This window comes from Siniperca chuatsi, linkage group LG19, assembly GCF_020085105.1.
Source record: "Siniperca chuatsi isolate FFG_IHB_CAS linkage group LG19, ASM2008510v1, whole genome shotgun sequence".
Classification (NCBI taxonomy): domain Eukaryota; kingdom Metazoa; phylum Chordata; class Actinopteri; order Centrarchiformes; family Sinipercidae; genus Siniperca; species Siniperca chuatsi.
This window is the reverse complement of record NC_058060.1, coordinates 18,570,541-18,596,168: the sequence shown is the minus strand read 5'-3', so window position 1 is coordinate 18,596,168 and position 25,628 is coordinate 18,570,541. Positions and strand designations below refer to the sequence as shown.

Here is a 25,628-nt window from a genome sequence, read left to right as displayed (position 1 = left end):
TAAATATGTGATTTAAAGGCAGTTTAATCACACCAAATCACATAAATTCCACTTGAGTCAAAAGCTGAGATGGCAGTTAACAGCAACTCTGCTAAGCTAGTTAGCTTTAGCAGGAGTTTAGCTGGGTTTTTCTCCATCATCTTAATGTTACTGCCTCATTAATTATGTGGAATAACAAAATGGATACTAAGATGTTAGTTCATCATATTTTTCAATCACAGATTACAGTAAGGGAAAAAACAGTAAGTAAATGTATTGCTAGCTTTAGTTAAGGCTAGCAGCAGCTATCTCCCAAGCTAGTTGTCTGTCTGACAATTTTACATGTTGTCTCATGGAAACTATACATTTCTATTGCACAATAATTTTCATATGGTAAAACAGATGCCAAAACAATCTGATTCCTATCTAAATTCAGTTTAGACCAAATATGTATTTTCTGCGTTTTGGCTTTATAGGGCGAAATCTATCTATGTTTAAAAAACATTCCACTGAAAACAGGACAAACAATTCATGTCAAACAATTGTTTATTACTAATTATGGTACAAATCAATGTGACATATTTGAAGCTTTTTTTTTTGGAAATACACAAAGTGCTGCTTAACTGACCAAACAGATATTGCTCTATAGATTAAGTACAGTTTTCAGTCTATAAAAAATGAAAACCAACTTCTGCAGGCTCTTCAGCTTTGGTTTCAAGTTCTTTGACTATTAACAAAATGTCAAACCAGTTTGTTTGTGTTAGTAAAATTCCACAAAAGCATTTAAAGGTGATTTAACCCAATTAGGATGATTTCTTAGAGCAAACATCACTATAATCTCCTTTTCCTCTATGCGGGTCTACAGGTCTGTGACAACTGAGAGGTGAACGTCACAACAAATGAGAAATAATGCAACAGTAATAAAAAACAGATGACCAGAGAGTCACACGTGGCTCAGGAAACCACTTCACGAAAATAAAACAATCATGTGTCACATAATAATAAATAAAACACAAGCCTGTCCCTCCACATTGAAGGTGAACATGGACACACACAGTGCAGAGTAATCATCTGTCTTTTCTACTGAGCTGCTGCTGCTTGTATGGCGTTTGTATTATTCTCACAAGGACAGTACTGAGGTAAACCTTGGATGAACTACTGTACATTTCTACTCTTCAATTCTTTTATCTCAGATTTTAAAGATTGTCAACATCAGGAATCTATTTCTCTGTACAATGTGCATAACTATAGAGCTTTGGTCCAGCACTGAAGAGTTGAGCAAAGGCATAACTCCTTTCTATGTCTTCTTTTTATTTTTTTTGGTTTTGGTTACAGCTTTATTGTTAAGCCTCAGAACAGATCTATATTCTCTACCTGCAGGAGCTTGCTGCGTTCTCATGTGTTTGTCTGGTGGGTGAATGCAGACGTGTAGTTTCTTGGCCAAACATTTGCCTGAATGAAATATTGGATGCAAAAATAAAAAGACACAAAGTCTGACTAAAGGTGGAAATACAATAAAAGTAATTATCTGTTGCTAGACGTGCAGATGAAAATTTAGTTCAAATACTGGAAAATATAATCAAAATTATATAAAAGTCTGTGCACCAAAGGAAATGAGAGTCTACAGTTGCCTTTCCTGCAAAACTTACTTTCTCCTTCTACATGTAAAGCTTCTTCATGTGTTTCCTAACATGTACCGAGCGTGTGCGTGTTTTACAGGCAGTGAAGAAGAACACAGCCGTGCACAGGGGACTGAAAGATTGAGATAACCAATGTGACATGGAAGGACAGATATCGAGCAAGACACGATTCTGAATAAATTGCATCAAATTTCACCTCACTTCAAATTAAGTTCACTCGTTCTGACATGTGACACTTATTCTCAACATTCACCTCTTTTTTATTTTTATTTTCCTGTGAGGGTTTTTTGTGGAAGCCAAATATTTGTAGTGACGGTCTGGGAGGTTCCTGCATGTAATATTGACATTCTCACAAGGTAATACCATGTAAAATGAACAGTTTAGTACACAGTGATGGAGAGTCACTTCATCAACATATCAGTGGACTGAAATTAATTTCTACCCATGTAGATTTTGATAAAAAAAAAACTACAAATACATGAAAACTTGAAGAGAATCTGTTGAAATGAACCTTTCAAAGCATTTTACTGTATTAGAAATCAGTTCATTGGTGAGAAAAAACACATCTCCATTACAATGGTTGATTGTAACATCTGTAAACCGTCACTTAGCTGAGTGGAATGCAGAATATAAAGGAAACAACATTTATCTTTGCAGAAAAGCATACTTGAGTTGAAATATTCAGGTTATAAAAACAGCTCAGTAGTTTGGTCAATGGCGACAAACAGGCTTCAACCACACGTTTACTTAATTTTAGGGTGTAATTAAAGGGTTTCGCATGTAAAATGCGTTATTTTTCAGTGATTTTAGCAAAATTCAGGTAATAAGTTTAACCTTTGGGCTGCCTGGTGAAATTTATTTTAGCCAAGGCTGCAAATAATCTGTCTTCATGTGGTTTGAGTTGAAGCATGCAGAGGAAAATTTGCTTAAAAAAAGAAGGTATCCAACACATTTTCTATATTGCCGTGACAAAGGATTACAGCAGACACTGTTGCAGGTGTTTGACATGATAAGTGTTTTTTTTTTTGTTCAACTTGACCCACAGAGTGAAACACTTTAGAAAAAGGGGGGGGGGGAGAAAAGCCATGTGAATAAATAAATAAAAAGGTAAAATCTTCACCAGTCCTTGAGCTGCAATTTATGTGTTCTTTGGCTATCAGGCTTTGGCAACAGAATGACACAGTAGCTCAAAAGAAAGCTGCAGTAGACTTGACAGACACTGAAACCCCTCATCATCATCATCATCATCATCATCATCATCATCATGTGAAAGTCCTTAGTTTACTCTCCGTCCGTCCTCTCAAACAATCTCATGAGATTATTAATAAATACCTGTAAAAGTTGTACAAAGTTACACCGTGACTGAAAATATTTGCAGATGAAACACAAATCAGATGCAAACAACATTATTACGCAATTGTTTAACAGCAAAGGTACTTTTTTTTTGTCCAAAAGAGAACTTTATCAGTATGATTTCAATTCGAAGACAGCATTTTTATTTTTTTTATTTTAAAGATATTTACATACAAACAATGAAGAAAAAAGTAAGCGAGACAAAGATAAAATGTATACTCAACCTCACACATATAGCTTAAATTTGCCAGTACAAATGTAAAAATTTAGAGCACATTTACATTACAAAATTATTCTTAGTACTCAGATGCAACAGACTTTGGTAAATAGTGTTTTGATTTGGTATGATCTCTTTACTAAATCCCTTCTCGTGGGAACCAAAATTTGGGCGATAGTCTGGTCTGGAAGGCCAGAATCTAAAACTCTTTGAAACAGCACACTGTATGTTTTTACATAATTCTCAGATATTAATCTCTTTTTTCATGTTTTTGGTTTCGCCAAGGTCATTTACATAGCTGTGGTAATCACACTGACAACACATAGTTTTTGTTTGCAAACTCATGACTTGTCCATCCAGGTGACTTGGGAACATTTTTCAGTTCTCATTTCAAGATGAGTTCATCCACCTTTGTTGTTTTAATGGCTGCCACTTTTCCACTCCACTGTTTTTGCCGGAGAGCTCGTTCACTTCGGGAGCTCCTCTAGAGAATCAGTGAGAGGGTCCATTGGTGCAGCCGGGCCGATGTCGGGCTGTTTCAAACGCTTTATTGTGTTTTTCAAGGCTTGCCTCTTGTTGCAGAACCAGACACGCACCACCTCCCTGTCATAGTTCAGTTTCTCGGCTATTTCCGTCATTTCCTGTCCAGAGGGGTGTGTGTTCTTCTCAAAGTGGCTGTTGAGGATCTCGAGCGCCTGCGGGGTGAAAGAGGTCCTCCGCTTGCGTTTTTTGGAAGGCTCGCTGCCGATAAACTCAGTCAGGTTCTGCATGCCGGATCGGTGGCGGGCCTCAGCCTCGGCCATCCAGCGCTCCAGAACGGGCTTAATCTTCTGGGCGCTTTTAGGGGTGATGTCCAACTTCTCAAACCTGGCAGGATATAAAAGGCCAGGGTTCAGTTTGCCTGTCAGACTGCTACCTATAGTGTTCTCTTGGGCTTCCTGTGGTAGGAAAAAGTGGCTTCTCAGGATGGTGTGTCTGGGGAGAATTGAGAAAAAAGAATCTTACTTAGGTGCCCTGCCAGAACAAGGGATAAGCTGCCTGCCTTTTAGTCTCCTCAACCAGAATGCCACAGGGACTGAGACTAACATCCAGGTACACATCCGAGCCAAACTCCTCTGTACTCTGCACCTGGAAACACCTCAGCTGCAGCAGCTGGAGGTGACGGTTGCCAGTAGTGTGTTAATTTTCCCGAGGAGGCTGTGGTTCTCTGTCCCAAGTTGGCAATAGTGGAGCAAGGAGATATTGCCAGTGGCTAAATCAGGTCCAGTTGAACCAAAAACATACCAAACATCTAACTAAATGTTTTAAATACTGTACATTACTTTAATGTTGCAGCTGGTAAAAGATTCTCATATATCAACAGAAAAACAAAACAGGAATTATTCCCAAATATCCCATTTCTTTCCCTCAGGTGATAAAAACCAAAAATCCACTAATGCATGCAGTTAAATATGGCACCATCATTTATTTACAAAAAGAGCTTGAATTATTAATCAAAATGTACATTTAATACATTTTTCAAACTTTCTTTCGTCCTCTAACAACGTCTCATTTTATATTTAATAAGAATACATTTACACACTCTAATCCTGAAAGTTCCTGCAACTTTACGGCTGCGTGACGCATAATTCTGACTTCACATATACTCTGTATTTTAGCAAGTCACAGTAAGAATGAAGAATGATGCTTTTTTTAAAAACACTGCGAGTTGGCAGCCCAATGACTGTCTGGTGCTTTTGCTTGAGATATGAACAGATATGATGAAGATGATGGTCTTATAGATAACAGTAAAATGATTCCTCTCATGTCTGTAATGTTGATGTTATTTGGTGGCTCATCCTTTTACTAAGTATCCTGACTCACTGCGGCAAAGGAGATCACTTCATTTTGTTTTGTTTTTATGGCAACAGATATAAATAATATTCCTTATAATGTGTTGAAAATAAAAGAAGTTTTGGTTTAATTCAACATGGGATTTAATGATTTAATTTACCGTTATTGACCTGAGCCTGATCAATAGTAGATTTTTGAGATCAATACTGACATTGATCTGATAACAATGTATCAACACACAGTTTTTACAAGGGTCCTTTAAATTTGGTTATTAAAGATCGCAACTTTGACACTTTGACAACGCACACACAGCAAGATGCAGATTTGTGAGTTAATATTGTTATAGATATTTTGTATTTATGGTGATTTACAAGCTACATTGATTACTAATTGATGGACTATATATGAAGAAACCGGAAACATAATGTTGGTCGGGCTCTATTATTTACAGAATGGGACCTGATTGGCCAACAATGCTTTCAAGTTGAAGTGATGCTAACTGATCTGACTGTCTTCCTTTGGGGTTTATTGTTTGTTTTATGGCCATTTTGTCTTGACAGAGTGACAGCAAACATGGGAAGAAATATATGAGGATGACATCCGATAAAGGTCCAGTTAGACTCGAACTAACGACAGTTGCAACAGTTACTTAGTCATCTTAGTTAATAAGACATCTGGGCTGTCAGGACGTCCCATTACAATAATTTTACAGCAAATCAGAACTCAGTCTCGTTGGTGATCTTGTTTATTTGTTCTCAGGTCTCTTTCAGTATTTATCTTTGCCCTTATTTGATAGAGGACACTATAGAGGTGACGGGAAATGAAGGGAGAGAAGAAGGAGGGCTGGCCTGTAACCAAGGTCCCCAGCTGAACTCAAACCAGGGATGTTGCAATTACATCGTCAGTGTCTAAGCCAAATAGGCCACCAGGATACACACTGAGGTCAAACTGAGGATCTAATTGAGATTTCCAAAATAAATGAAGGTTAACTGACAGAGGAAAAATGTAATTCTTATAATAGCTGCTCTTCTATCTGATTTCCAAATGTTATTAAATAAATAAGTGCAGATATAACCTAAAGTGTTTCTGGGACAAACACGAGTGTGACGTGTGTGAATGCTTTTAGTAAAACAACTCCTGAGCTGACAGCTGATGCAAAGACAGCAGAGATCTCCAAGGAGCCTCAGCTCTCTGTGGAACAAACAATGCACACACAACATTTTTAATGGCGAGGTGAGACAACAACAGTGATGGGGAGATGTCCATGCATGCATGAACTTCCTGTGTTTCTACACTTCGGTGGTGCATTCCTCCTTGTCGACAGGCGGTATTATTTATAACCCCGTCCTCCTCCTAAACAGTGGAAAGAGGAGGGCTCCATACTGCGGGGAATACATTAGTAAATATGAGGAGTCACCAGAGACAGGACATTTCATGGATCAACAGGAACCGCAGATACTAAAATGAGTTGAGAGCTGCTCAGCTGGGGTATGCACTCCCTCGACTAGTGCATCAGCACAAGGGAGAAATGGCCCTGAATGCACCTCCAGCCTCTCTGGCTCCTCTTAAAAGTACCTTAAGAGGCTGCTTAGAGATGCTGTATGTTTAGGCCTGAGTTACAATTTACCTGAGGGTTTACAGTCATGAACTAGTGAGAGCTGTTTGATAGGGATAGATGATACGTATGACTTAAAATCTACAGTATATGAAGATAAATGATCAGATTTACCTCGATAAGAATAAACATGACAACTATTATCTTTTATACTTCAGCACATGTATCTCCTTTCTCATGTTGGTTCACTTCTGATACGTTTGTACTGTTTAATTACAGTATGACCAGTTAAAGAGCTGAGCTGCTGATTGGTTGGTTGAAAAAAGTCACATATTGTCTGTTTATAGATATTTATTGAATGGGTGATATAAGGATATACAATGAGACAATATAATTTTTTCAACTGTCATTAACTGTTTAGTCAAAATCATGTCTGGTGATTTCATCCAATAACAACTTTCTCTTGTATGTAAACATGTATTTTATCACAATATACTACTTTAGTATAGTATATATAGTACTTTATCCCTATTGCTCAACCCGACTGTCAGGTACTGAGAGGTGGCATCAAATGCTTTGTAAGATTCTTGGTCCTGTTTTCTTAGTTTCTGATAAATATTTGCTGATTTAGATATAAATATAAATATAAACACATCTCATTTTATAGATATAAATATAAATATAAATGGCTAATTTTAGACAGTATTTTATTAGGCTAAGTTCTTGTAAGGCTGCTTTATGTTGATCCATTTAAGAAGTTTGGCTTCTTTTGTTTAATAGAAAAGGGATTTTGCAGAAAAACATTTTTATATTTTAAAAAAGTGTTGTTTTCAGGTTTTGTTGTATTGGCAATATTGAAAAATTTGGAACGATAACCAGGCCTTGTGATATAAGTAAATTTGAATCTGTAAGAGATTCATAAGATCAGTTAGTTTATTATCTAGCCCTAGTTATAGCTGCTGACAAAATGTGGCTAAGTTTATGCGTTTATGTGCCTTCTATGTATTCCTGGTTGACCGTGTTTATTTGTTTATTTATTATGTTAACAGCAATCTAAGAGTTTATAAAGGTGCACTGAATCTTCGGCAGTGTGAAAATACTAATTAAGGCGAGTTATTAACACTTTCTATCTTAAATCATGTAATTAAAACAAGAAATGTGTGAGTTTTTAAATTTAGTTTTTTTATATTCATATTAGCTAAACCAAACCAAATTCGAGCCAAAAGAGGACACACTGACACATCATTGGTTTGATGATTCCCTCATGTAATGCTTGTGCCTGTTTAGATAAACCAATAAAGTGCCTGGAAACATACTGAGCAATGAAAGGAGACAAGATGGAAGCATCTGTCAGTGTCTGTTCACTGTCTGGGCTCAGAGCCGGAGCCCCAGAGCTACCGTGACGTCCCGTTTCTCCTCAAACTTCATGTCTATGTTGATGTTAACTAAACTAAAGCATGTGAAGTTTGCTCCTCTACTTAAAACATCAGGATGTCATGTCCTATGTCATAGAAATAAAAAAATTGTCTTAACGGCATGAATAACAGCCCACAGTGTGTTTATTTTTTAAGCTAATGGCTTTTAATGTATGTTATAAATATTTGAATTATTCCTGGCTGTAAATATTTCATGTGTGATTTTAAGACTTTAAACATTAGTCAGAGATGACTGGGCCTCATAAGAACCCCGGCCCCTGTACTGTTTCACATTTTATCGCCCGTTTGATGTTGATGTGATGAAATTTTTAAAAGTGCGGGGCAGTGCCGTGTCACATAAACAGTACAGGTCATCAGCAAAGCACATGCATTGCAGAGGGACATTAAAATTAATACAGGAATTTAACCTGAAAATTGGGGGGGTGGCGCACTGGTCAAAAACTGATGCAAGTTCTGTGTGTTTTTGGCAAAAAGTTGTTTAAAATATATTCTTTAATTTGATTTTACAGAAGACATTTAACATTAACTTGCATTTGTCAACTTTTTAATTAATATTACACTTTAAATAGTTTTTTACATTGTAGAATAAATTATTTATTTGGGTCTTGGGAAAGTAATATTTGGGCATGATGTAGCACAATTATTCTGACTTGAAAGGAAAATGTGGCTCAGTTGGCATCCTCATGCAAAATGTTAGTCAAGTGGAACAACACGAGGGATGAAACACTGATTGTCTGATTGTCTCATGAATATATAATGCACCATTTATGACTAAACTGTCCTCGTGGCAGCAGTAAAACATGGCAATCTTATTAACAGATCTTCGCCGTCAAGCTCTCTCATGTTCAGGCGGAGCTACCGGCAGCGGGCCTTAGTAATTATTAAATGCTTTAAGTGCTTCGTGTAATACTTGTATATGTATTTTGCATAAGTAACGCGTGGCTGTCATGTCAGCGGGTGAGAGGGAAGGGAGAGGAAGGGTAAGTACAGACATGAGAGCTTCATTTGTCAGGGTGGTGATATTCAATTATGTATTTTAATATCTTAATAATGCCTGTTAAAACATGGAATTAAAAAAACGATGGCAGTTATGAGCACCAGACAACTCAGTGAGGCTGCACGACTTTATCTGCTTTCATTTGACAGAATGAGGACTTAATGAACCAGTTATCGTTTGAGTTTTATCCTCTTTGTTTGTTCTTACCTGCAGATGGCAGACTGGCTGTACGCCGGCCCCTCGGCGGCGCTGAGCGCCTGGCCCACCTGAGTCTGTGTCAGGCCCAGGGACAGTCGGCGGATCTTGAATGCTTTGGCAAATTCACGAATCTCCTCCAGGTTGACCCCGTCGACCTCGCTGGGGGCGGTCTGCGGGTCTACAATACACCACACACATCTCATTTTATTAGCCCTCTGCTCCTTCGTAGCTTACCTCATTTTCCAGATTGAATGAAGCAAACATCCAGACATATGTGATCATATCTCTAAACAATTTTTAAAAAATAGTCCTGCTCTGGGTCAGAACTTATTATTTTTCTTTGCCCTTGTGCTGTTAAGTGCATGTATCTGAGAGATGCTTTGAAGAATAAATTGATCTGAGGTGTGAAAGGAGGCATGTCATGGCTCTGTCTTGCAAGTGTAAATCTTTAATCTCACACACAAAAGCATATGGACAAAACCAGACAACACATAGCTTGTTAATTCAACAGATGGATAGATCTTGAGCAGCTAGATACTTTAGGTCATCATCTAGTTTTCTGTGTGAATACACATACAGTATATTCTAAAGCGAGCACTCTCAAATAAACATTAAAGAATGTATAAAGACATTATTTCATCCATCTGACCCTTAGTGAAGACAGTTCAGGCCTTCAAACCACCAACGAGCCTCATGCACAAACAATACTGAGCTCCAGCTCCAACAGAGACTCTTTATACAAAGAAAAGCTGTTTGTGAATCTCTGCATTTGAGCTGATTTGAAAAACTTCACTGAAGCATTTTGAAGAATTTCCCTGCTAATAAAAAGTGATTTCACATTGTACATCAATGTCAGGTGCCCTGGCATCCTGCTTACTAAAGCAAAGTTTGTGCCTCTGAATTATTCATCTTGGTCATTATCAATGAATTATTAAAGGAATCCTCCAAGCGTATTTAAGCAAAAATCTATGGGGCTGCCATCTCGTTGTGCCTCATAACTGACGTGTAGCGTATGCGGCATGCCCCAGACGTGTGAACACTTGGAAGACGAGGGACTAGATACTCTGAGCCGACTAAATGGGAGGGATGAGCACTCACAGCTTAGGGTCCCATCATCTCCACATTGATGAGCATCTCTTCATCATTCCCAACAGAGTCTATTTACTCAGTGCTTTGAAAGACTAATGGTACTCTAGAGCAGCGGTTCTCAACCAGTCTAAGCCCTAAATCCATATTTGTCACAACCCAAACATGATTTAAGATTTAAACCCTTCTAATTTATTTTGCAACAATGACGGGTGGAGTAAAGCTTTCACAAAACAAACAGTAGTGTATAAAATGTTTTACAAGCCAAATTAAAAAACACTGAAACAATGGAGACAATCAATTCATGGGCCTCCAAAAGCTGCTTTTCTTCACAGCAATAATACACTAATAAGCTTAATAATTACAACAGGACAATAACAAGTTAAACACTCAAGTTCTCTGCTGAAAAGGAAAAATAATTTAGAAATTACAGGCAAGACTATTATGTACTTTATGGCACACAATGCAGTCAAGCCTTTGTCTCTGTCTGTTCTCCACTTAAGGTAAAAAAAGTGTTTGTTTTTCTTTTTGTTGAAATATTCACAATCCACAAGCTTGTACTTGTGACCCACCAGTTGAGAACCAAATGTGACTGGGAAAAGTGAATAAGTAATGCTCTCCTGTCCCTCAACAACTGCTGTTTTACACCTGGCATCTATATCTGGAAACATTATCTGGATATGGACATCAGATTCACGGGTCTTTGCATTTGCACCTGGTATTCATGAGCATTCTCCTTATGTCAGTTCTGCCCGCACTGTGATCAGATATCAATATGCAAATATGTTAGGCAGGTCTGGTGGAAAGCATCGTTTCATTTTTAAATCACTTTTTGCGTGGGAAGACTTGCTAGCTACTGCTACTACTTCGCAGTAAGAGTTAGGTGACCTTTCAGCTTTTTTTCTTAGAGTTTTAATTATAATATTTTTATAATAATAGGTATCAAATGACAATGTGAAAACAATGTGACAATGTGAAAGGGGTCGCTCATAGTGATGAACTCTCACCGCTCTCATAGCGTGAACTCTGGAGCATTTAGCAGCAAAAGAGCCGGATATTTTTCTCAGTAGCTGGTAGAGACCAAAACAGAGCTAAATGAGAGTACTTACATTCATCAGGTGGCCAGAAACACGACGAATGATATATACGAATGAATGATAATGTGGCTCCATAACAGCTGGATGTATAAATAAGCAACTGTTTGCTGACAAGTTTCCCATATCAACTGATATTTTAAGTTAGGTTTAATGTGGTCACACTGTACAGCTTGCATTGATCACACAGTGTGTTCTGCGTGCATTTACACCTGCATTAACCTGCGTTTTTCCTTATCCAGATACTGCGTGTTATTGCCAGGTATAAATGGGGTATAAGTGCCGTTAAGGCACTATAATGCACCTATTTTGTTTCAATGCAGCTGCTCACTGGCAACCAATAGAAGGCTGTGGTTATAGTGGTGAAATGAATGCTTAGTAGGTTGTTGATGGAAATAAAAGTTAAAATAAAAACAACCTCAAGGTAAAATATTGCTTACATTCTTCTTTCTGATTGACATTTTCCCATCTGATTATTTTAAAGCTTATTTATTTTATTTAAAACTTTTAAACAGTATCAGACATTCTCTGCTTTTTAATCTGTTTCTGGCACTTTGTTTGTGGCCAATGAATGCAATGACATTTCATCTTCTCTCCTCTGCAGATGACTCTGATGCTGTCATGGGGTTTTACTTTGTGTATGTATGCTGTAAGTGACATTGAGAGGAAGTGATATGGCTCATACTCAGCATAAAGCATTAATTGTATTTACCTCAGAACTGAGCCACAATGATTTTGTGCAGACTCAAAAATGGTTTATAAGATATTTTCCAAGCTACAAGTAAACACAAACTAAACACGGTGTCTAAAACAAGTTGATCAATGGCGACTTGTTTTTTATTAAATTCAGTGGCATTGTAGCTGCCTTTGAAATTCGTTTACATGGAGTTTAGGGGAACCTACGCTGACAAATGAAATTTATCTGAATAAAACAGAGTTTTTAAAGGCAATAGCTACATGCTGACAGGCTGCGGCCCAGTGATTTATAAGGCTCTGCCAAAGGCCCCCGCATTGGGAGAATGAAACTTATGTTCATTATACATAACACACGCCACTCTGGATCGTCTAATAAACCAAAGAATTGACAGTCAAGATAAAATAAAACAATCATAGGAGGCGGGGATCAGTCAAAAGCTGTCCACACTGAGAGTGATATAGATACTCTGCGTCCGCCATGTTGAATCTTTAGCTGGTGATGTTAAAGGGACAGTTCACCCAAATTACAAAAAGACGTTTTATTCTTCTTACCTCTGGTAGTTTGTAGCCATGCAGATAATTTTGGTTTTATATGCAAAGTTTTGAGACATCTGTCTATCCACATCTTTGCCTCCACATCAATACAATGGAGGTATTTGTGGTACCCAAAACATTCAAAAATTGCATATAAAAAATAAACAGCAACATGTCTATCCAGAATTTGTCCCCGTTACTCTGTATCCACAGAACATGTTGTGGACAGTTTTCATAAGTACTATTTATTCAGTGGAAAGTAGTTCCAATGAAAATAGTTGACAGTGAGGTCTATGCATTGTGTAATTTCTGTCTGTATTTCTGTCTCTATTTGATTGTCCTGGGTAATTTAATAAATCTCATTCTTACCAGGATTTTTTATCATTCATTTCATTCTTATTTTCTTAAAACAAAGTAAAAAAAAAAAAGGTCAGGGCAGTAAGAATATTTGAACCAATTTCTAACTTATTTTAAGAATTTTCTAGCATCAGGAAAACTTTTACTCAATTTTAATATTCTCACAGCAGCGGCAGACATTTTCACTTGTTGTAAAGGGTAAGTCTGGTGATACTACATATATTTTTCATTGTCAACAAATCCCATGAAAACACCAAAGCCAACAATGAATTGACCCTACTAGCAAGCATTGCCTATGTAGCGATTTCTTAATATATCTTATTCCTCTGTGCCATATGGCTCCATTGTTGTCCAAAAACTATTAAAAACACATCAAAACACTGTTGAACTGAGCAACATTTATTAGGATGAACACACATACTGTAGGTTATTTTGAGTCAATCCCACATACACTGTCTCACTCGAGCACCAAATGTGTATTAACCCACTGCTGAAAATAGTCCCCAACAAATTCACTATTTCCTCCTGTTCGGGTAATGTTTTCTAAAAGCTACAGTTCCCAGCTGTTTTAGGAAATTTTTTAGCCTTTAAAAAATAAATAAAATTAAAGTACATATTTGTGACCCATTTTTTAAGATCGATCTCTTTAGTAGAAACAAATGGTGGTGGGGCCACAGACAGGGTACTGAAGTTATGTGAAAGTATTTAGAGGCGAACTAATGCATTGTTGGTTGTGGTCCTTTCATGGTATTTAGCAAATGTATAGCATATTGCCAGTTTATCCTTTAAGAAAATAAGACTGAAGGACTCAAATGACAGATACAAATCTTGATATAAAGACTTTTGTACCTCACCTCCATTATATTGGAGTTGAGGCAGAAATCTTGCAGTCTAAAAACGATCTGCACGGCTAGATATTACTAGAAGTACGTAAGAAAATATGTTTTGTTGGAATTTGGGTGACCCTTTAATGCACATTCACTGTCATATTAAAGCTACAAGAGTCAGTGAACTTTATTCCATGTTGTGTTTTTGTGAGCAGTGTCGGACACTTACTGCTGACCAGCTGCCCCACACTGAGAGCCGAGGAAGAGGAGGAGGTGGAGGAGGAGGAAGAGGCCTGGTGGAGAGGACTCTGTCTGTGGGGCATGTGGAGCAGGTTGGGCTGAGACGATGCAGGGCCTGTCTGACCCTGCTGCTGGACACACAAACACACACACACACACACACACACATAGAGCTAAAGCAATATATTGACAGCATGCAGTACAGACAAATATCCATTATTCCCTCCTTCACATCATCTCAATAATCACTTACAGTAATCATGTCATTATAGTGATTGGGCCATAACATTAAATCTAATCAACCAATCAACAGCTATTAAATTAGCCACTTAGAAGCTGAATATAATGAGATTTACCTTGTACCTGATGATGAATAAATGTTAATTACTGCCTGCAGTATTTAGACTGACAGAGCAGAATATAGTGTCAATAGTTTGCTCAATAGTCTGCAGAAGTGTTTTACTATTGCAAGAGACAGTGAGAGTCAACTCAGGTACTCCACTGTCTCTATGAGCTTTACAATCCCCTCTCTGCAAAAATCAACTGAGTTTAAAAAAAAAGAAGAAAACTGCTCATGACAATTAGAGTCTCCTCTCTCGTCATCAGATCTGAGAGGATGCTAATAATGGCAGCTTGAATCGGAAATAAAAACATGTGGACACAGCAGTCCCCATATCAAACATAATTCATGATCCACAAGCTACGTGCTCGGATGGTGAAAAAACGATGTATTTTCATGTTTTATGCACATTTGAATTGCTTTTACAAGATCAAGATGGTACGTCTTCACTTTTAAAGTGAAAAGCTGTCTCCGACATAAGCTAGGCCGGCTTCTCCTCTCCTTCTTTGCAATTAATTATTTTCTCTGTGGCATGTGTTTGTTTGGATGGTGGGGGGTGTCAACAGCGATGCACACACTGTCAGGACTGTTGACAGGCTCGGAGAATTATCTAGCTTCACTGGAAATATTCTAGACTGCAGGCTCTGACAACTGTAAATTATGCCCGTGGAACAATGTGTACATGCGGGCTTTGAAGTGGAGACAAAAGCATAAACATTACAAATGCATTAATTCATTCAAGAGTATGATCTGGTGTTATCAGGGAGTTACAATTAGGTGTCCATTTGCTGCAAGTTCATCCATTCTGCACTGTATGGGCCTTCAATGTAAACTTTTACCCTGTAATTCTGCACTGACAACGTAAATGATCAAGTCAATAACATTTTCATTGTTGTGTGCACGCATCTGACTCCACACTGTATCGATCTTCAAATTGGGAAGAGAAGACGTGTACAAAAAAGAAAGAACTTGTTTTATGTGCCTTCCTTTAAATAAAAACAAAATACTTCTTGTTCAGGTCAGAGAGGACAAATCATAAGGCTCGAGAGTGTGATTGAGGAAGGAGAGAAGGAGGGAGAGTGAAACGGAAAGAGGTGGAGAACAGAGGCAGGAGTATTGGAGTTTGAAGTGGGGTGATGAAAAGTGTTGCTTTGTTTTTGTTTTTTTTTAGGTTTGGGCTCTGCAGGGGCGCCGCAGTCTCCCTGAGACTGAGTCTGAAAGGTTGGCTGACAAGTGCCTTCCAAACATGCACAGACACACACACACACACACACACGCACCATGAACAATTGTACCAAAAGCTACAATTTTCCAAGTGGAACGATGCAAATGAGTGTTATGAGTGTTGAAGCAGGAAAAATATGAGGTGTTTAGCATAAAGCAGACCTGACTAGCAGTCCTGGAATATTGCTTTCATGAATAAACAGAGCTCTAGTCTGACTCCACTAGGTGTTGCTCATTCAACAGTTTTAAAGTCAGCTCTTCATCATTGTTGAAACATCAGTTTAAGTATATAATAAGCTGCTCTACAAGATATCTTCCTCCATAAGTGTGTGTGTTCGTGCATCAGCGTATGTGTTACCTGCTGTCCAGGCTTGATTGGTGACAGCGTGATTCCCTGGGTGTTGATGACAGGCAGGATCTGATTGCCGATCACCGTGGCGATGATCTGGCCTTGAGCGTTGGTCAGAAGCTGAGGTGTAATTGGCTGTACCTGCAGTGCTGGGTTGCCACCCCCTGATTGGCTGGAGGGCCCTGCAGAGTTGGGCATCAGTGGAATTGTTCCAATTATCTACAAAGGGGGTAGAGAGGAGACAAAATCAGCTGGGTGGTTTTAAAAAGAAGCTGGAGCAGAGAGGGTAAACGCTACTGGAGGTATCAGTCTTAATGATCTCTGCCGCTGTGAGTCTTTTTTTGGCTTTTTGCGTGCGATCGGAAACAAAGCATGAGCCACACATTTTGCCGTGTTACGAGGCTAATCAGAGCACTCGGCTTTCCAGTTGGTCTGTGTGTGATTTTGAGAGAGATGTCCACTGATCATCTGTCACTGAGGCGGTTTTACAGGCTAGAGCAAGTGAAGCCAAAGCAAGACTGCTGGGAGCGCACTGCAAAGGTCAGCGCTGAATACCTGTGTGTGTGATGGTGCACACCACTGACTGTATTATCCATCACCAGGCCAAGACTGGGATGAGTGCGTGTATGTGTGGCTGTGTGTGTCTAAGTGTGTTTTTTGCTTAAGTGTCTTTGTCTGTCTCTAGTGAGAAGGAGTGAGGAAGCTAAGAGGCAGAGACCCCCATTTCACCCTCTCTCTCTCTCTCTCACACAGGCAGAAAGGAAGAAGAGGAAAGAAAGAGCAAGAAAAGAAACAATAAGAGGTAGAAAAGAGGAGCATCAGAGAGTGAGACAGGACCCTGTGTTACTAATTCAACTCTCAGGGTCCCAGGGGTACTTCACCCCTCCTCCACCCCCCTCCAGCGCCTGCTTTCCTCTCCTCTGTGGCTGTAATCAGGAAGGGCAGATCAAAGGGGGCGGCAGAGTGTCACTGCAGCGTTTTAGCTCTCAGAGCTGCCAGAGTGTGGCCAAGAGTGGCGCTTTAGGGGGGTCTTAGCGCCTCTTCACCATGATGAAGGTTAATGTCATCTGGGGACTGGCTCTGAGCAGCCGTCGCCCCGGCCCCCCCCCCGCTGACATCGCTCCTCCACCAAGCCTCATTACACCAGAGAGCAGCTCAACATGGATGAGACGCCCATCATTCTAAATTCTGTTATTTGACAACTGGGCTACTTTTGCAAAAAAATTGCACTGTCTTCGACTTTTCTTCTTGTTTCAGTTTATATTTTAGTGCAAGCTTCTACACCTCAACCCAAAGCAACACAAAAACTACAAACAGCTTCTACATAGCATTAACCAAGCCTTTTCTGGCTCACTAGTCTCTATCGCCACCACTGCTGATGTGCTTCAGCATGTGGTACGCCTCACCCTCCTCTCTTCCCCCGTCTCTTTGACATAATAGGGAGGGATCAGTGAGAGAAAGGTGGGCCGACAATCTGTAATTCATCCCTGCCACGGCTCATTTGCTTACGTTGCTTCGCATTAGGGGAGAGATAATTTATCTCTCTCTCTGCGCCGGCGTTACAAATTCCCTGTAATGCTCTCCTGCCACTTAGCATATTTTATTGCCCTGCCTAACGCTCTTGTCTCCCGAGTCCCACTGATCCCGCTTTGCATGCCACTGTGGCAGGGAACTTGTTCCGCTCAATTATTCATCGTCATTGGACTAAGTGGTTGTTCTATAAGCATAATAAAAGAGCAGGCAAGTGACAGCTTAGCTCTCGTCCCTGTCCCACCATGCAATGCTTCTCCATCTGACTATCTACGGCAGATGTTTCATGGCAGTGTCTCAAAGCTCTTCTGGGGCTGGAAGGGCAGAGTTTATAGATTATCAACTGTTTGAGTGGTAATTTGTAGACAGAAGGCAATACTTTGTTATACACTTTCCTAATGGAAAGTATTAAATTCAGGTTTACAGAGCAGGGGCCTCAAATATAAATGTGTGCTTAAGTTTATGGTTTAAGATAATTATGGATGGATATCAAACCGCAATACATTTTGAGTACCGACCGAAATGCGTCTATAGCATGGAAAAGGGTCAATTATTGAAACAATGATTCTTAAGTTTAGTTATTCTTTTAACAGATCTACACCAAGAAACATTTTTTTACTTTAGCTTTTATTTCATTTAGTTCAATATTTAACACTGACCCATTTGGTAGTTTGGCAACATGTTTATATTCTCCAAACTAAGGTATCGAAAATTATTGTTTTGGTATTGGTACCAAATCTTATGTTTCAAAAAACACATAAACCCTCACGTATTAAGATAATTTCCAACTGTATATTTGTTTGATTTATAAAAAAATGCTTCAGAACAGCTTAAAAAAAAGTGTATCCTTATGTAACACTGTAATAATGTTTAAATCTCAAACTAACTTTGTGTGTTTCTCGTGAGACTAAAATAACTGGTTTCATGTTTGACAAACAATTCATTGCAAATATCATTTTAATGTTGAAACACATCAAGTTTTGCTATTTATTCCTCATGTTTTTTTGGGTTTTTTTTACTGTAAAACAGTGAAGTTACTCATAAAAAGGTTGCACAGCTCACATTTGGTGAGTGTGAGTTTCCAAACCTGCAGTACTTCAAATCAACCAGCAGGAAACTACTAGCCCAAATTTGATGGAGACATGCAATCATTTCTATTTCTTAAGGTGCAATTTCATCGTAGCACCATTTCATAAATAAGCAGCCTTCAGGACCTTCACTCATTCCCTGGTAAGTCCTTCTCTTCAGTTATCTTTCAGTTTTTTCTCCTTTATTTGGCTTCCTGTGTTTGCTTCTTGCTCCAGTTCGTATGACATGTGAGTAACGTGCCTCTCTCCACCCAGCAGAACTCATTAAGATTATGCTGCTCTTGTTTCCACAGAAATGTCATCTCATCTCTCCAGCCAGGGCAATCTGTGTCTTTAGCCATGGTCGCCAGGCAATATCTCTACCCATTTTCTCTCTTCCACTGTTCATGCAGTGAATTGAGACCCGAGAGGCAAAATGTTTGGGAAGTTTGGTCCAAAGTCCAACAAAGCTAACATTCAGAGCAAATCAAAGCCTATAGCAGACTCATAATGGTGCACTGGACAGAAGACATTCCCTGCATAAAGTGAGAGGTATTTTCTATTAATTTAACAGCCTTTGTTTTATTTTTTCAAATATACAAGATACAGACACAGTATTTTAGTGCAGCAATGATTAGTTGTTTAACAGAAATTAGCTGATTGGCAGAAACATCATCTACATAAATTTCCATAATTGATTAATGACCTAAATTATTTATCCAACAAAAATGTCGAACATTAGCTGGTTGCAGTGTCTAAAATGCGAGAATTTGCTGCTTTTCTGTTTTTCATATCATTATAAATTTAATATCTTTTGTTTTTGGTCAAAAACAAGTAACCTGGGAATTTGTAGGGCATCGACAGGTGATTCAATACTGAAAATAGTCAATAATTGCAGCTCTACAGTAGATTTACAATTATAAGTCAATAGCAGTTTACAGTGAGGTTACATGTGATCTAAGGGCTGGAAGCTTCCATCAATACACAGGGCACACTTGTGTTGTGGTTCAGCTTCACTTACTTTACAGGCTAACTTGCTCTGCAGGTTAACCGTGCATGCGTTCCTTACCTGTTGTTCACTGCATTAGGTCCAGCACCATCCAAAGGCTGGGAATGCTGGGAGTAAAAGGGATGGATGGCCTGACAGCCCAAATTCAGGAACGAGAGGGTTTCTATACACAAAGCTAAGGCACCAGGTTTTTCCCAAACTGAGATTTGCCACACATACAAACCATTTCAGGGGTGTCTACACCTTTCAGGATGTACACTACGCTACGCTACATGAATCAGCCCACAATGTCCCCATTTCCCAACATATTTTTACTCCCATATTAAAGCTGCAGGTAAAGTGAGAATTTGCACTAAATAGAAGACGTTGACAAAACTGCCACAGATTTATAAAAGAAAAATATCAGGAGTGAGAGTAACTTAACAATATTCTGGCTTTTATCCACAGCCGTAATCACTGTTGTAGAGGCGGCGAGGACAAAAGCGCCTCATTGATTCTCCTCTGAGAATAAGAAGGCTGGGGCCAATATAATTAAGGTTTAAAAATATATTGAACTCCAAACGTTCATCAAAATTGGCACTTTTCAAGGACCCCAGAGCTCTCGCTTATGAAAAGGTCTTTTGACAGAGTTGTAAAAGAAATGAGTAGGTCAAAGACTGTATACTCATATATTCAAGGAAAGGTGACTTTTTACTCATGGAGTACAGGGATGATACAGATTGTTTCTTAATTTACAACTAACTAACTAACTAACTAACATAACAACGGATAAAAGCAGTTCTGTGGTTAATACAAACCAAAATTTGATAAAAGCTGTTCCCACTGCCTCCTGTTTTGTAGCTTTTTCATGCTGACATAAGTTCTCAGAGTGTGTTTGGTGGACCTCCAGCCTTGTTTGGGGTATGTAACAGCCTGTATAATCTCCTCAGTGTTGGGGGAAAGGAGGGGGGCGGGACCTTCTGATAGGGTAGTGCATGTTTCAGAGCCCTGCGTCTGAATAATGCTGTGGAATAATGAGGTGGGGAGCAAAGGCTGTAGCCCAGGGCTTTGACCGTCTCTGTGACCTGATTATGTCAGGGGCTGTCAGCCGCCAAGACACTACAAAAGCACAGAGCATCCCATCAAGTCCATATCCACAGTGATCTGTCCCCAGTGCTCCAGGCACCTTGTGAGCCAGGGAAGTCCATACTGTCTCATTAGCGACGTTTAGCATCAAGCGCTCACATGCGGACAACACTTTACTATAAACAATGAAGCATGGTCACACTGGTCGTACTGAAACGTTACTCCTATAGGCTAAATGTCAAGTTTAACATTAAAAATAAACTGTTTAAGAAATGTCTCCTACTGCTTTGTTTCGCCATGTTTGTGTTTAAGTTTACACTAAGTTTAAGTGTTTAGAGATGAAACAGGGGTTAAATAACAGAGTGGCATGAAAGGGCACATTGTCTATACAATGTTCCTTTAATATGTGCTGTGTGCACCTGCGATAAGATGATTCATTAGATAGGGTCCCACAATGACAAGCATCATCGTTCAAGCCTCTGGCTACTGATGGAACAATTCTGCAGCCACCCTGTAAATATGACAAGGTCAGCGTTTTACTGCGACAGGCGCATGCGGATAAGAGAAAGAAGGGCTTTGTTTATTCCCAAAAAGCTAATATATGGTGGGGTGGCTACTAGAGTGTAGACAAACAGCTTCAAGACAACACACAGACCCACAACTAGAAATCTATGAGGAAAGATCAGAAATACTATACAAATGTTTTATTTGGAACTGCACATTCAGACATGATAGATGGTCCAGAAACATCTCTTACAGATCTTTTACCACGGAAACAGTTTTCTCTCTGTAATATTTAATTAGCTGTATGTATAACTGATCATTCAGAAAGTTTTGTTTTTTTAGCATGTTAGCGTCCAGTATACAGCACTCACCTGTCCTTGTGCATTGGTTACCAGCTGTCCAGTGGCTCCTTGCAGGTTTGACAGGGTGTTTCCAAACACCTGAGAACCGGCGATGGATCCCATGGCTGCTGCTGCTGCTACCGCCGCCTGGCTGGCCAGTGGATTCAGCTGGTGAGGGCAAAGAAATCATTTGTCAAAACTGCATCTATTTGTCTCATGCAGATGTTTACTTGTTTAATGTAAATTTCTAAATAAAAAAATAAATAAGCAGGTTTAGGGCGGTGCGGGGTGCTTCACATCTCTATTCTTTGTTGCCAAGGCCAGAATAGGCTAACTGCAGTGAGGTTTTTATAGTCCAGTAGAGAGGGCTATGCAGTCCATCATACATCTCCCAGAGGTCTGTGCTCCTGAACCCAGTGGGAGGCTCGAGGGTTGGGAGGAGCAGTGAGAACGGGAGGGTGGCTGTGAATAAGTGGCCATTTTACCACTCTAAGTGCTTCCTCCGGCCCCCGGGTTCCCCATGGGCCGAGCCGAGTCTCTCCACCCGCAACAATGGCCCAACAGCATCCTGCTCTCACAATAGAGCTGTGCAGTGTGGCCATGCATCACTGTATTGTCCACCCCTTCAATAAGCTTCGACTAAGAATTCCTCCTGCGTCATAATGCACAAGCACACAGTTACTTTTAAAGGAGAGGAGGGTTAAAATGACCATCTTTACCCCCGCTGTAATGGACTCATCTGGTCTGGCCTGTGGTTGTGAAAAGAGGCTCCTTGCGTCGGGGAGAGGTTGTAGAGCCCCGCCACATCGACGAGATTACCCATATAAATCAAGCTAACCACTTATTAGGGAGCTGAAAATGCACTGCTGATTTGGTTGTAGTGCAGCAGAGCAAAGTCTTATTAGGTTGAGTAAGTAGATCAAAGACCAAGAAGAGATAGAAAACCTCCCAATTACTCAACAGAATAGAGAAATAATAGAAATACTGCTTAGAAGCAGGCTGCCTGCTCCCTGCTGCTAATATTGGTTGGCTACACATTCAAACAAAACTACTGAAATTAAAAGTAGAGTTTATATAAAAGGTTTAAAATAACATCAAGCATTGCATATGTTTTATATATTATTGAGTTTATTTTAAACACAATGTGCTGTAAAAGACAATCTTTTACTGAACGCATCAACGTTTCCACACTCTGTACTCTGCAGGGAATTCATCTGAGATCATTCAGTTGCCATTCATCTTTTATCTTACTCCACCACCATATATTATTACACTTTCTGAAATCAAATGATGAAAAAATGCCACAGAGCGATCGATACTTTTTCATTGACAGTAAAGGTTAAGCACATTAAGAATGACACTGCATTTGTCTTATGAAATCATATTTCATGTTGGTGGCCTCAAATTGGCCGTGATTGATATTGCCTCCTCTCGTCTGAAAGTCATCCAGTTTTTCCTCGATAATCGCAAGATTGTCTTTTATGTGTCCAGCGGTTGTCCTTCGGAAATCTCGACTTCTCAAATGTTAGAAAACCACAAGCCTGATTCTGACTTTACATGCAAAAGTAACAGGATAAAAGAACTTCAGTCAAGCTGGAATTAACCTGCAACATTTGATAGTAAGTTCCCGAACTTATATGTAGTACGGAATAAAGCTAATTTGGGTGCTGTAACAATTAAAGAACGTTACTGTATATGTTCATTAAACTCAGATCAACAGTGGAAGACGCATTCATTTATCATATGGCACACAATTCATCCCAAAACATGTAATTTCTTATAATATTTGCTCATGTTTGATCTTCCAAAAATACGTATTTTGTATACATTGGAGTTGATAAATAGGAGTTTACTATTGTATCCTGTAAAATAATCATCTGCAGTACAGTCTTCTCCCAAAGATGCATCTACTTTACCAAACCGTCCTTTTAATTAATGTAGAGGTCTGACTCATTTGACCACAATATACAGTGCAATATGGGATGAAACAATAACTGTTATTGAGCCTGGGGGATAAAGCAATCAACTTTTAGCAGAACAAAAACATGGTGAAATGATCTTACCATGTTATTGTTCTACACATTTCTGTTGTCCAAACAAATGAGCTGGAAGAGTTAGGTTTCATGTAATGCATAACCATGGAACACCGTTAATTTCTTTGACCATCATGCTGATTATTTTAATCAAACATTTGCCACATTGTGACATATATCAATTTCTAAAAATATCCTTAATAATATTGTGACAATAATTTCCCAGCCATAACTGATTTAACTTAAATATCTTGATAGATGTACAAATGGTTTTCATTTTTATTACCATCATTATCACAATAGTCAAAAATGTGCACACACTGTGACAAATACACAAAAGAAACAATCCTCTCTGACTTTTTCTCTACTCAAAGACAAATATGAATTGATACTTTTGTTCTGAAATACTTTTAGAATCAGTTGAAAATGTTTTTGAAAAGCAGCAGCTAAAGGAAACATCTCCACCACCACGTAGTGTACAACAGCATTTTCTATGTTTTAAATAGGATGAGTTTTGTGTTATTTAAAGTTAGCTAAATCATATACCAAGATGGCTAAGCATCCAACATTATAAAGCACATTAACGCCACTATGTTCAAAATCCTAAAATAAGAACTGACCAATTTGTGGTGACAGAGGAGGAGTTTTCTTGAGACAGTGAGTGCTTGATGTAAATATCAACCAGGAACTGATACTCAGCTGATAATTCCCATTCACTTATGACTGGAGAAGTAGTAGCAGAGAAGAAGATATAAAACCTGGACCAGCTACTGTAGTAGTTTATGTTTTTGGAATATAAAATACCTTCTTAAGCGTTGATAAAGGGGGTCTTTAAGCCATGTTGGTGAAAACACAGTATTATGGATGTTGTGATAGTGAATGTGGACACAGAGAAAAGCCAACACGGCCAGTTAAACAGAGCTAAACAGAGGCTGCAGATCAACACACAGATAATGTGATCTGTTTAGGCGAGCAAACACAGAGTCTCCCTGAAAATCTGCTGTGCTTGGTGTCATTGTGTGAGTGATAGGTTGTTGGAGAAGCTTTCAGATTTATTTGAAATATTATCATTGTGTTTCATTCGATGATAGCCCTTTCAGATGCTATGTTATTCTGGTAAATCTAGGTGAAAAGAGAGCAGGCTTTAATGCTGCTTCTCCTGGTACTGGATAATATGGATAGCAGTTGAAAGGAGAGCCAAGAATAAGGAGAGGCGAGACTGTGTCCGACACCTAAACAGGTGATTTTCCGCCACGGTGACTCCTCTCAACACCTTGGCGGGAGGCACAAAATGACAGACCTGGCCTAGCATTTGTACTGATTGCATGTGTTGGAGGAGATAAACAGTGATCTTCCAGTTTGCAGAGCCTGCATGTTAACCATTGTGTTTCATTCTTTTCATTCCCCAGGAAAAGGGCGTCAAGTGTATTTTCAGCAGCATAGACCACTCTCGTCTATGCTGTAAAAGATGTAAAAATAAACTGAAGTGAGTGTATTTGTTAAAGAAATATTTGAGATATTAATGTTAAATTCAAATCAGAAATGAAGATATATTAGAACATTTCAGTTTTATTTTGTCAACATTTTCTCATGTTGTCATGAGCAGCAAACCTTAGCACTGCTCAAGCCTCCATTATATCATGTGACATCATCTTGTCACCTTTAAGTCAGCACAACTGCTGTCACTCTCTGCACTATCATAGTTTAATATAGCCAAATATACAGGGCTACACAGGGATCAACAAACACAAAATAAATGTCTGAGACAGAAAAAAAAGCCTACAAATTGATAAAAATGCATCTTTTCTCTGTACGGTATGAAGGGGAGGGAATCTAAACTCCGCCACGCTCTAAGTCGCCTGTTTGACCATGAGGGTCACCTGGTGCAGTAACCCGTGTAATCTCAGGAATAGAGGGAAAAATAGTGTCCCTGCAAACCGTGGAGAGACCCCTGGAAACCAAAATTGTCTGACACAAACTAACTGGAGTTTATTCTTGGTTTTGCTCTTTTCATGTGGCCATTTTAAACTTAATTGCTTTTTTTGTTCTGGGCCTGCACAGGACAAAAAGAGCAAAGATAAATGGACAAAGTGGTGCAGACACCAGCAGGTGGACAGATTAGTC

At 39.1% G+C, this 25,628-nt stretch overlaps 1 protein-coding gene across 6 annotated transcripts in view; it reads right to left on the bottom strand.

Annotated features, from left to right (window-relative positions):
• Positions 1 to 507: 507 nt before the first annotated feature.
• pou6f2 (POU class 6 homeobox 2) overlaps positions 508 to 25,628 on the bottom strand; it is a 75,962-nt gene continuing 50,841 nt past the window's right edge. For all 6 annotated transcript variants that reach the window (XM_044175962.1, XM_044175964.1, XM_044175967.1 and 3 more), the window contains 5 exons: positions 21,502 to 21,639; positions 15,965 to 16,174; positions 14,032 to 14,173; positions 9,218 to 9,386; positions 508 to 4,164 (listed from right to left, as the gene is read on the bottom strand). In XM_044175962.1, the coding sequence (XP_044031897.1) occupies positions 3,657 to 4,164; positions 9,218 to 9,386; positions 14,032 to 14,173; positions 15,965 to 16,174; positions 21,502 to 21,639 (1,167 nt within the window). In that variant the 3' untranslated portion in view covers positions 508 to 3,656. The remainder of the gene's footprint in view (positions 4,165 to 9,217; positions 9,387 to 14,031; positions 14,174 to 15,964; positions 16,175 to 21,501; positions 21,640 to 25,628) is intronic.